The 12,726-nt window shown below is 35.3% G+C and overlaps 1 protein-coding gene across 1 annotated transcript in view; it reads left to right on the forward strand.

The window, feature by feature from the left end:
• ZC3H15 (zinc finger CCCH-type containing 15) overlaps nucleotides 1–11,995 on the forward strand; it is a 16,925-nt gene extending 4,930 nt beyond the window's left edge. The window contains exons 4-12 of the mRNA XM_009890215.1: nucleotides 1,955–2,056; nucleotides 4,440–4,551; nucleotides 6,300–6,452; nucleotides 7,543–7,634; nucleotides 8,645–8,827; nucleotides 9,514–9,660; nucleotides 9,838–9,942; nucleotides 10,181–10,307; nucleotides 11,007–11,995. Coding sequence (XP_009888517.1) covers nucleotides 1,955–2,056; nucleotides 4,440–4,551; nucleotides 6,300–6,452; nucleotides 7,543–7,634; nucleotides 8,645–8,827; nucleotides 9,514–9,660; nucleotides 9,838–9,942; nucleotides 10,181–10,307; nucleotides 11,007–11,200 — 1,215 coding nt within the window. The 3' untranslated portion in view covers nucleotides 11,201–11,995. The remainder of the gene's footprint in view (nucleotides 1–1,954; nucleotides 2,057–4,439; nucleotides 4,552–6,299; nucleotides 6,453–7,542; nucleotides 7,635–8,644; nucleotides 8,828–9,513; nucleotides 9,661–9,837; nucleotides 9,943–10,180; nucleotides 10,308–11,006) is intronic.
• Nucleotides 11,996–12,726: the final 731 nt, after the last annotated feature.

The following is a 12,726-nucleotide window of genomic DNA, read 5'->3' on the forward strand; positions in this document are numbered from 1 at the left end:
AAGCGACCAAGGGAATGGTCATAAAGCTGAAAACTTTAAAAAGAAGGCGGAGGGATATGCGCACGCACACCTTGTCGGTGCCGTAACCCAGCCCAGAAGCACCGTTCCGGGTTCCCTTGGCGATCCCAGCGCTGCCCAGATCTGTCAGATCACTGGCTGTCGCCCTTTAAGTTGTGCTGGTGTCCGCTGTGCTTCTTGGACTGAGGTTTGGGCTATCAGCTTGGGTATTTTCTGCCCAGAGCTTTCTTTGCACTGAACGTGATGTGACAGGAGTGCTCCTCCCCCTGTGCCACCCTGCGCTCCCCGTCCCCCGTGTCGCCCCCCCCCGCCCCTTTCCTTTCTCTGGTTCTGTGTGTTCCTGTATTTTTGGAGTCCGACTCTGAGGTGTAGGTTTGTATTTCTCACTCAGTTGTGTTATTTGGTTTGGGTTTGGGTTTGGGGTTTTTTTTGGTACAATTTTACCTGTGTGGCTAAAGAGGCATTTCCTGGAATAACAGTTTAGTAAATCGTTCATGAAATTGAATACAAAATAATTTGAAGGGTAACCAGTAATGCATCATATTCTTTTTAAACTTCTGATACTCAATTCCATAGTAAAACCAGATTTAAAAAAAACAGATAGACGTCCAGCAGGTTTTTTTATACAGTGGAAGATTTGCATAACTAAACATAAACTAAAAAAAGCTATGTTGAGAGTATAAGGAGAGAACGCTTATAGAAAATTAAATGTTTGCCTACATCTGTTGGCAAGAAAGTTAGTAGCAGCTCAGCTGTTCTAAGCAGAATATCTGTGTAGTGCAAGTGTTCTTTTAAATCTAGCACCACAGAATATTGTTTCTTTGTTAGGTTAGACTGGTTGTTCTCTCTGCTGGCTTCAGAGTTTCTGATGTTCTTGCTGAATCCAGCCACATAGGAAAATTCTGCTTTTTATTACAAAAATGTGCAGCTGAAAGGGGAAAAACTTGCATTGATTATTAACAATGTTATTACATAATAAAGTATGCAGAGATTATATATTCCATGTGGCATTTGCCACAGAAATCAAGTGTGTGAATGATGTATTTTCTTTCCCAACTAATTATTTTAAGAAATTACAGACTTTTCAGATTAGCATAAAGTAACAGAGGACTAGCTGCTGTTGATGGGGGATACATTGTAAATGAAAACAGGGTGACTCTGGAAATTTGGAACTGTTTATTCTATAATTCTTTCATAATATATTTTTGGGTTGTTAGGGTTTCCTAAAGTACATTTAAACTGAGGTATTATCACTGGATGAACATCTGTTACTTGTTCCTGGAAGGAAAAAAAAGGTATCGAATCAAAGGCATGCATATGTTTTTTATGTAGGTATTTCAGTTACAAAAAATAATTTATGCTTCAGATACTTGTGTGAAAGTGAGCTATCTTTTTGTAATGGAATTTTTAATAGGTTTGCAATAGAAGCCTGCCTCTAACAATAAAACCGGAGATGTCGAGAAAGAATTGGTTCAGACAGTAAACAGAAACTGCTCTTAGTGGAATTTAGGAAGTATAAACACCTGTCTGGATTTGACATGGGGAAAAAACTTCAAATTAGTACAGTTAAAAAATGAAAAGCTTAAAATTCTTGAAAATAAAAAGTAATATGTTACATGCGGCAATATTTGTCTTTATAATATAGGTATATAACGCATATGAATATTTAAAGAGAAAAGTAATAAGTGATTTCAGGTAGGTAGGGGGGGGAAAAAAAGTAGTATTTATGGCTATTCAGTCATCATATTTTCCTCAGATGCTGCTTGGGTAGTCACCAAAAACATCTTGTCCTTTTGTCTTGAGAAGTCTGAAAACACTGTGTGTATACACTTCCACAAATACTTGGACGCAAGCAATAGCTCTCACAAAAGCAGCAAACTTGTTCCAACTGTTAGACAGTTTCAATTAATTTGGCTGTATTTATCTCTTGATTTAGGACAAAACATTTGGTCTAAAGAATAAAAAAGGTGCAAAACAACAAAAATTTATCAAGGCTGTGACTCACCAGGTTAAATTTGGTCAGCAAAATCCACGTCAGGTAAGCATTTAATCTGTACTGTTTTCCCACTGCATAATGAAATCATCTTTCACTGTACATATAGATTGTGATATAATATTGAAGTAGAAAAAAGTTGATGTTACTTGCCTAATGTATTGTGACTAGCACAGATTTAACTAGATAGTATTCTTGCAAGGCTTGTCTAGCTGAGAATTATGTACCGAAACCCCTAAAAAACCCTAAACTCAAAATCAACTAACAAGGGTTTGTGTTTATTTATACAGTATTCTAGTAGTAACATAATAGAGTTTAAGGTATACCTGAAAGTAAATTGTAGAAACTGGCTATCAGCAACATGTGGTTCTATATTCTTTCGCTTCTTTTTTTTTTTCCCCCTCTAATTCCCACCTAATCTAAGAAGTAGTGAACCATTAAAACTAAGAGTAGTTGTTACTAATATTAAAATTGGAATTGGGGGAAGATTAAAAAAAAAAAACCAAAACAAAACTAAGCCCATATGTGCTGCTTGTTCTACTTACGGACGTATTTATTTTAATACTTCCATGTTGCATGTTTGGGAATCTGCACATATTTGGTGAAGTGGTCAAAGAAACTGAAATTTTGAGTCACTGTCTACTACTCTGCTCTTCTTTTGTATGATGAGGTAAAATGTGATGTGGTTGAGATATAGTATCTAGATTACACTTGGTCAGAAAGCACAGATTTCATTGAAGTACTTTTATGATGGAAGTGAGCCAGGTCTCTTATTCCTGCGGTTCTCGGGAAGCTAGTTGCAAAGTATTTATGCAGCTTCCTGTTCGATGAATAAGCCTGTAGAATATTACATTTGCATCAGCTAAATTCATGATGTCATAATTAATGTTGAATTCCTTGCATAACATAAGGATGAACTAACAAATGTCAAATACAACTTTAAAGGTAAAGTTGATATTTGGGTCGTTAGATCTAACAAGTTCTTGTAGTGGAAAGGACTGCTTGATGTCACTTCAGAAACATTGGTGTTGCTCAGACAATTCTGAAATTTGTGTATGAAATCCCTGAATCTGTAGCATTTAATGGAATACCAGTATGTAAATTAGACAACCTAAAATAATTTTTCTCAGGTGCTTTTAGCTATTGACTGATGGATGTCAAAAACTAATTTTTAGACCTGATTATGCCTTTCTTAACCTGTAATAATGGGTTTCAGTTATGATTGTCCCTGAGAAAGGAAGAACACTTTAAAGCTATTATTGTTGTGTCCTGAGATACAAAGGGAAACACTGTCAAGGCTTTTTGCTCAGTAAGAAAAAAGCAAGCTTCATCTTCATGCTTTTGGAACCCTAGGGTGAAACAGAAGTGTTCCTACAGTACTGCTTTTTGTAGTTGACATATGTGGGTCTGCCTGCTATATAAAATAGGATTTGTGGACTTTCAGTATCGAAATTGAGTGTTCTGTACATGGACCAAATTAATCAATTGCTTTTTAAAACAATTTGGCATTTTGTTGCCGAATTCACCATACAAAGCAAGCTCCTTTTTTAATACTGCACTGTATTCTACCAGTAAAGTACCCCACATATTTGTATAGTGGTGGTAGTCTCACTAGCTTCCCTGAAGGATAAGAATCAAATCACCTAATGTTTCTCACATGTTCTCTTTCATCCATCTTGTTCCCTCTCTACTACTCTGGTATAGATACCAGCCTTTTCTGGCTTATCCTAAAAGGATAAGGCAGAGTCCCGGAGTTGGTTTTTTTTGTTTGTTTTTTTTTTTTAATACACAAACTTTTATTTTCTTAGGGGAGCTTGTTTTTTCAGTCCTTGGCCCCTAGTTACCTGTAAAATTAATGTTCTTTTCTTATGAACCACTGATTATCAATGAACTGATGTAAATTCAAACAAAAAAAGTGTTCTAAAAGCAGTTCCTAACTTCTACAAACAGATTTCCTAGAAGTGCTACTGGTATACATGAAGAAAAAGAACTAAGCAGCATGTAGAGGACTAAAGATAGAGAAGCTTTTTTGCAGAGATCTTGAAGTAATTGCATTGACTATTTGCACTACTAATGTATCACTGAAAGAGCAACTAACTTTTCCCCTCCTCATTCCCTTCACTTGATTTCCTAGCCTGTAAAGGTAGAATAGAGGTAACTGTGTTATCTTAATGGTGCCTACTCGGATCTCACATTTCTGACAAATTGCATTTGAAATCTCTTCTCCTTGAAAGGTCAGTACCGCTAGATGGCACTGGCTATTCATACAAGGGTAGGAATTCTGAGAAATTCAGAAATCACAGGTTCTTTCCTTCCTCCCCTTATAAAGTAATTTAAAATTATTTGCTACTTCAATGTACAGTGCCTGTGAAGTGAGTAATGTCATTCAAATTATATATTAATAACTTCAAATTTGGGGTCATTATAGGCTGCTCAAACAGAAAGTGAGAAGAAATTAAAAAAAGAAGATAAGAAAAAGGAATTACAAGAATTAAATGAGCTCTTCAAGCCTGTGGTTGCTGCACAGAAAATTAGCAAAGGTATGAGAAACTGAATTATCTTTATTTATGTTCTCTTATTTTACCTGAAGTAGATCTATGAATAACCCTTTAAAAATGACAGCTCATTTTTCAATAAAGCAGATGTCTGTTTCCTTCTCTATCTACTGTACCAAGTAGTTTGTCAGTAATGATTTGACATCTTTTTCGGCAGTTATCTGGGGTTATTAGATCATTAGAATATCAAAAGCTACATTGATAATGACAGGGCAGCTATAGACACTTTGCTGTATTCAGGTTCATTAATTAGGTGCTTCTGGATGAGTGGCATGATTATTTTTTTGTGTGTGATGGTATTTGTTTAAAGCAGCCTGTCTCCCCAGGAAATTGTGAACATCCAGGTATTACAAGGAATATAATATGATAACCGTCGTCTTCACAGAAAACTTGCGTTCGAATCGGAACAATAAAAAATTTCCACTTCTGTCCCACCTCACAGTTGACAGTAGGAGCTGCCTTCGGAAGTGTGATCTTATTTGTACTTGGTTCTTGAACAAACTAGTTTTGTGATGAAATGTAAGTTTAAGCGTATTTGATACTTCAGGGAAACTCTACAATTCGCTACCATGTGGGAGGAAAAAGAAAAATCATACCTTTAGGAATGAACTAATCGACTCTTTGCTTTATTAATCTTCTGGAACTAATGAGATTATGTGCAATAATTTTTGACTAAACAAGTGTGATTTCCATGTATGTCTTTAAAGCAAACCTGGTATTTGTTCACTGTGGCACTTAGCAGCAACAAAGGCCAGTTTTCTCTTTATGGTCTGCAGTGGTGAGCTTTCTCCAAATAAAGTAGCTCTTGCTTAAAGTTATTTCAGAAGACTAATATTTTCCTAATTAAAGCTTTGGTTTTCTATTGAGATTGCCAACAAGGAGAGCTATGTTATCTGAAGTTCTTTTAGGAATCCATTCAGTGTTTAAAAACTAGATTTTTTTTTTTTTAGTTAAGATTTTAAATGGGTGTTGCTGTACATACTGTAGTCACTGGTGACTAGCACTAAGATTAAAATCAGCAAGTGAAAAAAACTGAGCTTGAAATCTTACGTGAGCACTTAATGAGTGTTACAAGTAAAGCATTTCTGATTTAGTTGTGTCTCATAAATACATTTCCACCTGTTTTCATGTTTTCATTTTTTTTCTCACCTAGTTACAATCCCTTTAGTGGTATGATATTTACTTAAACTGCAGTTAGGTTGATTGAGAAGTTTGTACTATAACAACAGTTGCTTATTTTGGAGACTATGAGCAGCCATCTTATTTCTATTATTAAAGAAAGTAGTCTGAATAAGTGCAGGTTAGATTATCAAAATTTATTCTAGTATGGTGTTGATCCATTACGGAAAGGCTGACATCCAGAAGAAGCTTTACTGTGCATGACAGGCAAAAATAGCTTATTGTATAGAGAAGTTGTTCCACAGAGTGGTATCTTGTGTGTATTATATGAATTAATAATTTGCTCAGGCACGCTGCTATCCATATTTATTTAAATAGTCAAGTGCCAGCTTTGATACTTAATGCAAATATCATACTATACAAAGTAAATATGACGCGTTCAGGGCATGGAGTATTTACTTGTGATGAACACATGCATTAAATAACTTTCGTTTTTAAAAACACATCTCTAGAGATCCTAAAGATTGTATGATCCTAGACATTGTTCTCAGAACTTTTAATATACAGCTTTTGCTTAAAAATAGTATTAAAATATAAAAACTTTCTTCATTCAGGTGCTGACCCCAAATCTGTAGTTTGTGCTTTCTTCAAGCAAGGACAATGCACGAAAGGGGACAAGTGCAAGTTTTCTCACGATTTGTCTTTGGAAAGAAAGTGTGAAAAACGAAGTGTCTACATTGATGCAAGAGATGAAGACCTTGAAAAAGGTACAAAAATTCTAGAAAATGAGTACTAAACTATTCTGATTCTGAAACTGGATTTTTAAGATTAAGAGTCATGTTGCATTGTGGTTATGATCCTTAGGAGCTTGGTCAATGACCAAGGCAATCCATACCGCTATGTTAAAAAATACGAACAACAGTGAAACTTGCTTTAAAAAGTGCGCTTACAAGTATTCTTTAGACCTTCTTTAGAAAAAGAAGTGTTGGATGGTGGTTTTTGAATTCTGCTCTGTAACGTATTATGTCGTACAAGTAGCAAGTTATACAGTATTTGGTCTTTCTTATAGTTGCTAGTTTCTTCAAAGTTCTGTAAAACCGAAGTACAAAAGGAGGGAATGTAGTGAGCAACCGTAGTTGCCTTCCAGAACTATTACTAGTGTTTGCCCAAATGTGCACAGTTCTAGAATTCAGGATACTTTGGAATTTTTTGCTGTGACTTTATTTTCTTTCCCCAAATCACTTGTTGCCAAAGTACTCAGTTTTACTTTTACTTAACAGGGGTTAGAGATTTCATAGTCAAAATAATTTCTTTTGGTTTTCCACAACTGATCATGTCTACGTCATTATTTGAATTTTAGCCTGTGTTGTCCTAAATGAAGATGACAGGATCCCATAGATTCACTACTACTGTTACCATTGGTGATCTTCCTTCTTTTGATGGCACCTTCTTTTAACTTTAACACAGAAAATTTGGGATTATCTCTTTTGATCCTCAAGTTACATTATCTGTATTTCTGGACATTAGCCTCCAACCTTCTTTGTTATTCAGTCACCCTCCTTTTCCCTTATCCACGCTCAGTAGCATGCAGATGGAACGGCACATTTTTTTAGTCTTTAACTGAAACATGCACGTCAAAATCGAAATTTCTAAGTATTAAGGCTTTTGAGGAAATTGTCTTTGATCAGCATCGAAGAGTTTGAAAACTTTGTAATAAAAGCCTGAATTTATTTTCCATACTGTAAATGAACTAAAATGTGAGAATTGCATGTTAAAACTTATTAGGGAGAATAGCAATGTGACAGCATTGTTTAGTGTTTGAATATTTTTGCGAAACCATCTTTTGTCTGTTTCTAGATACAATGGATAACTGGGATGAGAAGAAGCTGGAAGAAGTGGTGAACAAGAAGCATGGTGAGGCGGAAAAGAAAAAACCCAAAACCCAAATAGTATGTCCTTTTTTTTTATTGTTCTGTAGTAGAGAGAATTAACTGCAGACTGGTATTAATATGATTATTGTCTAAAGATTTTGAATGGAATATTATAGCAGTATTATGAGTAGTATTTCTAGTAATGTGTTAAAATACAAACAAAAAACACCCCACCCCAAGGCTCTGTCAGTCATTTTCTCATGTAAAATACAAATGGATAGTAGATAAAGTGCTTTCAAAATAGAAATGCTAAAGGAATCTGTAATAGTCTAATGCATCCTATTTGCTTAGAAGATTCAAGTATTGTGATGAGTTAGTTCTGTCCTCTCATTCCAGCAACTGCCATGTATATTGGCTTATTTGTGCACTGGGTGACTATAAGCATGTAAGTTTAAATTTTCTCCTGTAAGCTGAAACTTACTAATGCAGAATCCTTTGTAGTTCCTGACCTCTGACTTCAAGAATGTTCTTTAGTTTGTGCCCTAAATGGTATAGTATCTCAATCCCTCATTCATTCTTCAGAACTATTTCACCTTGTTCTCAGTACCAAATTATTAAATACTCTATTGATACTGCTGAAATTTGGAAAAGTTAAACTTTGATATGGTTAAGTGTGGACTATGAATTACTTGTTGAAAGTTCCAGAAGGGCATCTCTACCTCAAGTTCACGAGCTGGAAGGTTTAACATCTAAGGCAGATTCTATTTATTTTGATTAGAACTATACTGATGCTGATGTTTTATGTGTGCAACTGGGGTTATGGTAGTTGCCAGTCTTCTGAGTCATCCTGTCTTTTTTCAATTGAGATTATATTAAGGGAAAAAAGCTTTTGACTACGTGAGTTTTAGCTAATTCGTTGCACTTCTTTTGTCTGCTTTTTTAGTAGCAAGGCATTTCACGTGTTTCTTCTGGTTTGAGCCCAGCTGGCTTTGAATTACTGTACTTCCAACATGTAGTAGCTATACATGTAGTGTAAATTGCTGGGGATAAATAGAGAACGCAGCGCTAACAACTGTTGTTTTATACAGGTCTGCAAATACTTCCTTGATGCTATTGAAAACAACAAATATGGATGGTTTTGGGTCTGTCCAGGTGGAGGAGACAACTGCATGTATCGTCATGCTCTCCCTCCAGGTTTTGTATTAAAAAAAGACAAGAAGAAGGAAGAAAAGCAAGATGAAATTTCTTTAGAAGATCTAATAGAAAAAGAGGTAAAGTCAGACAGGTACCTTTTGGTGGTATTTGTTTTTGTTACGCTGAAGAGACAGTTGTAAATATTTTCCTAATTAATAATTAAAAAATATAAAATGATTTTATAGCTGTATGAGCTAAGGTATAGTATTTGATTCATGTTTTTGTTTAGAAACTATTACCTAGTGAATAGATTAAACTATATCTGCATACTTAGTGCAGGTGTTGCTAATCCTTTTCTAGGAGGCTTCTATTTCTTACTGCTATTTTTCCTTTATCTCCTACAACTGCTTCTATGGGCCTTTCACATCCTCAGCTCACTGCCTCCATAGTTCTCATATAACTCTGTAATGAGGAAGCAACAGCAAGAGAACGGCGCCTTCTGAAGGCATTACACTGCTGCTCTGCTTATTTCTGTCACCGTTGCCTGGCAGCGTCAATTTGAGGAGAACCTGGGATATTGTTGTTGGTTTCTTTCTTCCTCTGCTTTTCATGTTAACTTCCGTGTCGACTCATCTTAGTAACTGGAAAATCGTGTGTTGAGTCAAACTTTAAGTTGATGGTGCATGTTTAATAATGGTGAGAGTGAAGACGGAATTGGAGAGAAATGTTTTCAACTAGTTTCTGGGAAAGCGTAATTACATCTCTAACTTGTTATAGCCTTTGGAAACAATTTCTGTCATTAATCAGGCTCTTTGCTTGACAGCGTGCTGCCTTAGGACCAAATGTTACCAAAATTACTCTAGAGTGTTTTATTGCGTGGAAGAGAAGAAAAAGACAAGAAAAAATTGATAAGGCTGAGCAAGATATGGAGAGGAGGAAAGCAGATTTTAAAGCTGGCAAAGCATTGGTGGTATGTTCTACACTCCAATTCTTAATGTAAGAAGAAACAGTCAATAAGTTTTTGAAATAAGGTAGCTGGCCTGGAATTGCTTTTTCTTTTTTCTTTTCTCTTTTTTCTTTTTTTTTTTTTTTACAGCAGTATAAATTCTGTCAAGTGATAAATTAAGATTTCTTTTTATGTGAATAGATTAGTGGACGTGAAGTATTTGAGTTTCGACCAGAGTTGGTTGATGCAGATGATGAAGAAGCAGATGACACCCATTATATTCAAGGAACGGGAGAAGATGATGAGGTAAAGAACAGTATTAACTCGGATAATATTTTGAGTTACATTCAGGTTTGAAAACTTTTAATTTGAGAGATCTTATAGTGCAATTAACAAGCTTGGTTCTTAATTTAACACCACCACAAAGTATATCTTGTCAAAATTCTGGTGTCAAAAGGAAAATTTAAAAAATTGTAGGAATCCAGCAGAAATTCTAATTCCTGTAAAAAGTAATTCATGCAGAGCATCTTGGTTTATTTTTCAGATGGAAGATCCTGTGTGCATAAATGATGTAGATTTGAACCTCTATGTCCCAAAGGCTGTAGATGAGACTGGTATTACTGTGGCTAGTCCTGAGCGATTCAGCACATACAGTTCAATAGAAAAAGATGGTAAGTTCATTATTTAGGTACCATTAATACGGCTTTGAATTGTTAAGAGCTTCCCAAAAGGTAGATAGAAATGAATTATTGATCTGCTGGAAAGAAGTATTTGTTTAAAAAGGGTGGGGGAGTGAAATTACCGTCAATGATATGTGTAGTTACTAAAGAAAAAGCTTTTAGTAAATGCTATGCGCTTAATTTCTTAAATTCAAGTTTAAATAAAAGGTACCGTTTATGGACACTTCAGGTAAATCCTTAAGATATGTCTTCGCAGTTTCCCTTTTCTTCAGATTTAATAAATGACTGACTGAATAATATCAACAAAAAGCCAAGCTTTTCTTCATATTTGCTAGATATGTTAAGTTAGCTCATAATTTCTTAGAGCAAAGTCTTGATCTTGGTGTGCTTGTGAAAAGCATAACCTAATATTTGAGATCCTGAGTCTTCTAAGTGCAGACATTGAGTAGGAGTAGCTAATAAAGTTTGACCCAGTTATGAAAACAGGAGTTTGAGGTTTTTTCAGTCTGTTTTAAGTGATGATCCAAACCTTCATATTAATCAGGTACATGCAATTTAACCAATATAAGTCAACATAAATTTCACATAAAGTAACTTCTTTATAGTTTCAAAACTTTAAAGCCTGTTTAGTGGGATTGTGAATTAGTGACTTGTGACACTGAAACGTGTAAGAATTATTTTTCTTTTCAGATAATAAATTAAGTGAAGCTTCTGGTGGTGATATAAACAGCAGTGAGCAAAATGATTTAGAGGAAGATAATGATGGAGATGGGGAGTTGGAAAATGGAGTAATTGATGCAGTTCCAGTTGATGAAAATCTTTTTACTGGAGAGGACTTGGATGAACTAGAAGAAGAACTAAACACTCTTGATTTAGAAGAATGAATTAAAAAGCTCAAGTGAGGAATTAAATCGATGTGACAAAGTGAAAACTGACTACACTTTTTCTCCTTTTTGAATAGAGTTCTTAAACAGGATGTTTATGGTTACCCAGCTGATTCTGACGGGCACATCATAGGAATATTTTTCCTTCAATCTCATCTACTCCAATCTCGACTATGCTCACAGTAAAATATTCAGAGTAGGTCAGAATTACCTGACAGATGAATTTGCAGAAAATGAGATTGTAACTTTCAACTAAAAGTAGGAAGTGTAACTGCTTTGCCAGTATGCAAGTAAAGTGGGCAATTTGATACCAGGTACAGTATAAAAAAATCAAAGTATACATTCTTCACCAGAACTGCATTTTTATTAGTGATTGTGTTGATTTAGAAACTGCCTGAAGTGTTTTTAGGCAGTATACTCTAATGGAGCTGATGCAGATTATGCTTCTTTAAGTGGTGGTTAGCTTTATTTGATCAGCTGGATACTGAAGATACAGATTGTGAACTGATACGTCATACAGTACAATATGGTGCCCTATGTTTAAAATGTTTTAAACTTTCCCACCTCCTTTTGCCAACAAAACTGTAAATAAAAACTATCAACTTTAAAATATCTGTGTTGATTTTTCTCTGTTAAGTTAGGATATCATACCAAACCATTAATAACCTCACTTTCTAATACAGTGATAAACATTTTTCTCTCCAGTCCCGATACAGAAGTGATGATGTTGGCTTCAGTTAAATTAGGGCTAACTGCAATCACAATTTTTTGTCTACACTTCATGCAGCGTAAAATCCAGCAGCTGACATTTTTCCCTACTGTTCTTACCTCCTCCCCATCCGTTAACTGATTTAATACATGCTGTACATCACTCATGGCTGCGACGACTTCAAGCTCTGCAGAGCAGGGACGTTGCAGTCTAAAAAATGTCTGTCATATCTTTGGTGTTCTATAAATAACAAAGTTTTGCAGGAGTAAGTTGCCTCAAAGCGGAGCAGTATTGTACCCTGCATTGTGTACCCTGCAGGGGGCACTTACTGTCAGGCTTAAATGAAGTCAACCTGTCCTTTTAAAATTTGTTGAATCCCTGCCATAAAGATTTCTCAGTAGCGGTGCTTTTTCAAGGGGGCTGTAGGTTATGCCTCCTTGCCATACTTCTTAGAGTATCTGCAGCAGTGTTGCTGGACTAATTATACTTTTTGTATTGATTTTTCTAAAGCTTCTAAATTACTACTTAAAGACCATTAAGATAAGTGAGCTTTCTCAAACTGCTTTTGGGTGGTCATTTTAGCTTTAATAGTTAGTTCTGACACTGCTAAATTGACTCTTGTATCTTGAATGCTATTTCTAAAATAGCTGACTTGGACATTGTTTTGCCCTTTTTGGGATCTTTGGGATTTGTTTTCTCCTATAGGAACAAGAAGCAGTGTTTGGGAGAAAGAGGCCTACTGAAATTGACTTCTAAATGTAAGTGTTTAAGGAAAAGCTGCAATATTAGATATAAATATTTATTTATGGAAATTTTT

This window comes from Charadrius vociferus, unplaced genomic scaffold, assembly GCF_000708025.1.
Source record: "Charadrius vociferus isolate BGI_N301 unplaced genomic scaffold, ASM70802v2 scaffold147, whole genome shotgun sequence".
NCBI lineage: Eukaryota > Metazoa > Chordata > Aves > Charadriiformes > Charadriidae > Charadrius > Charadrius vociferus.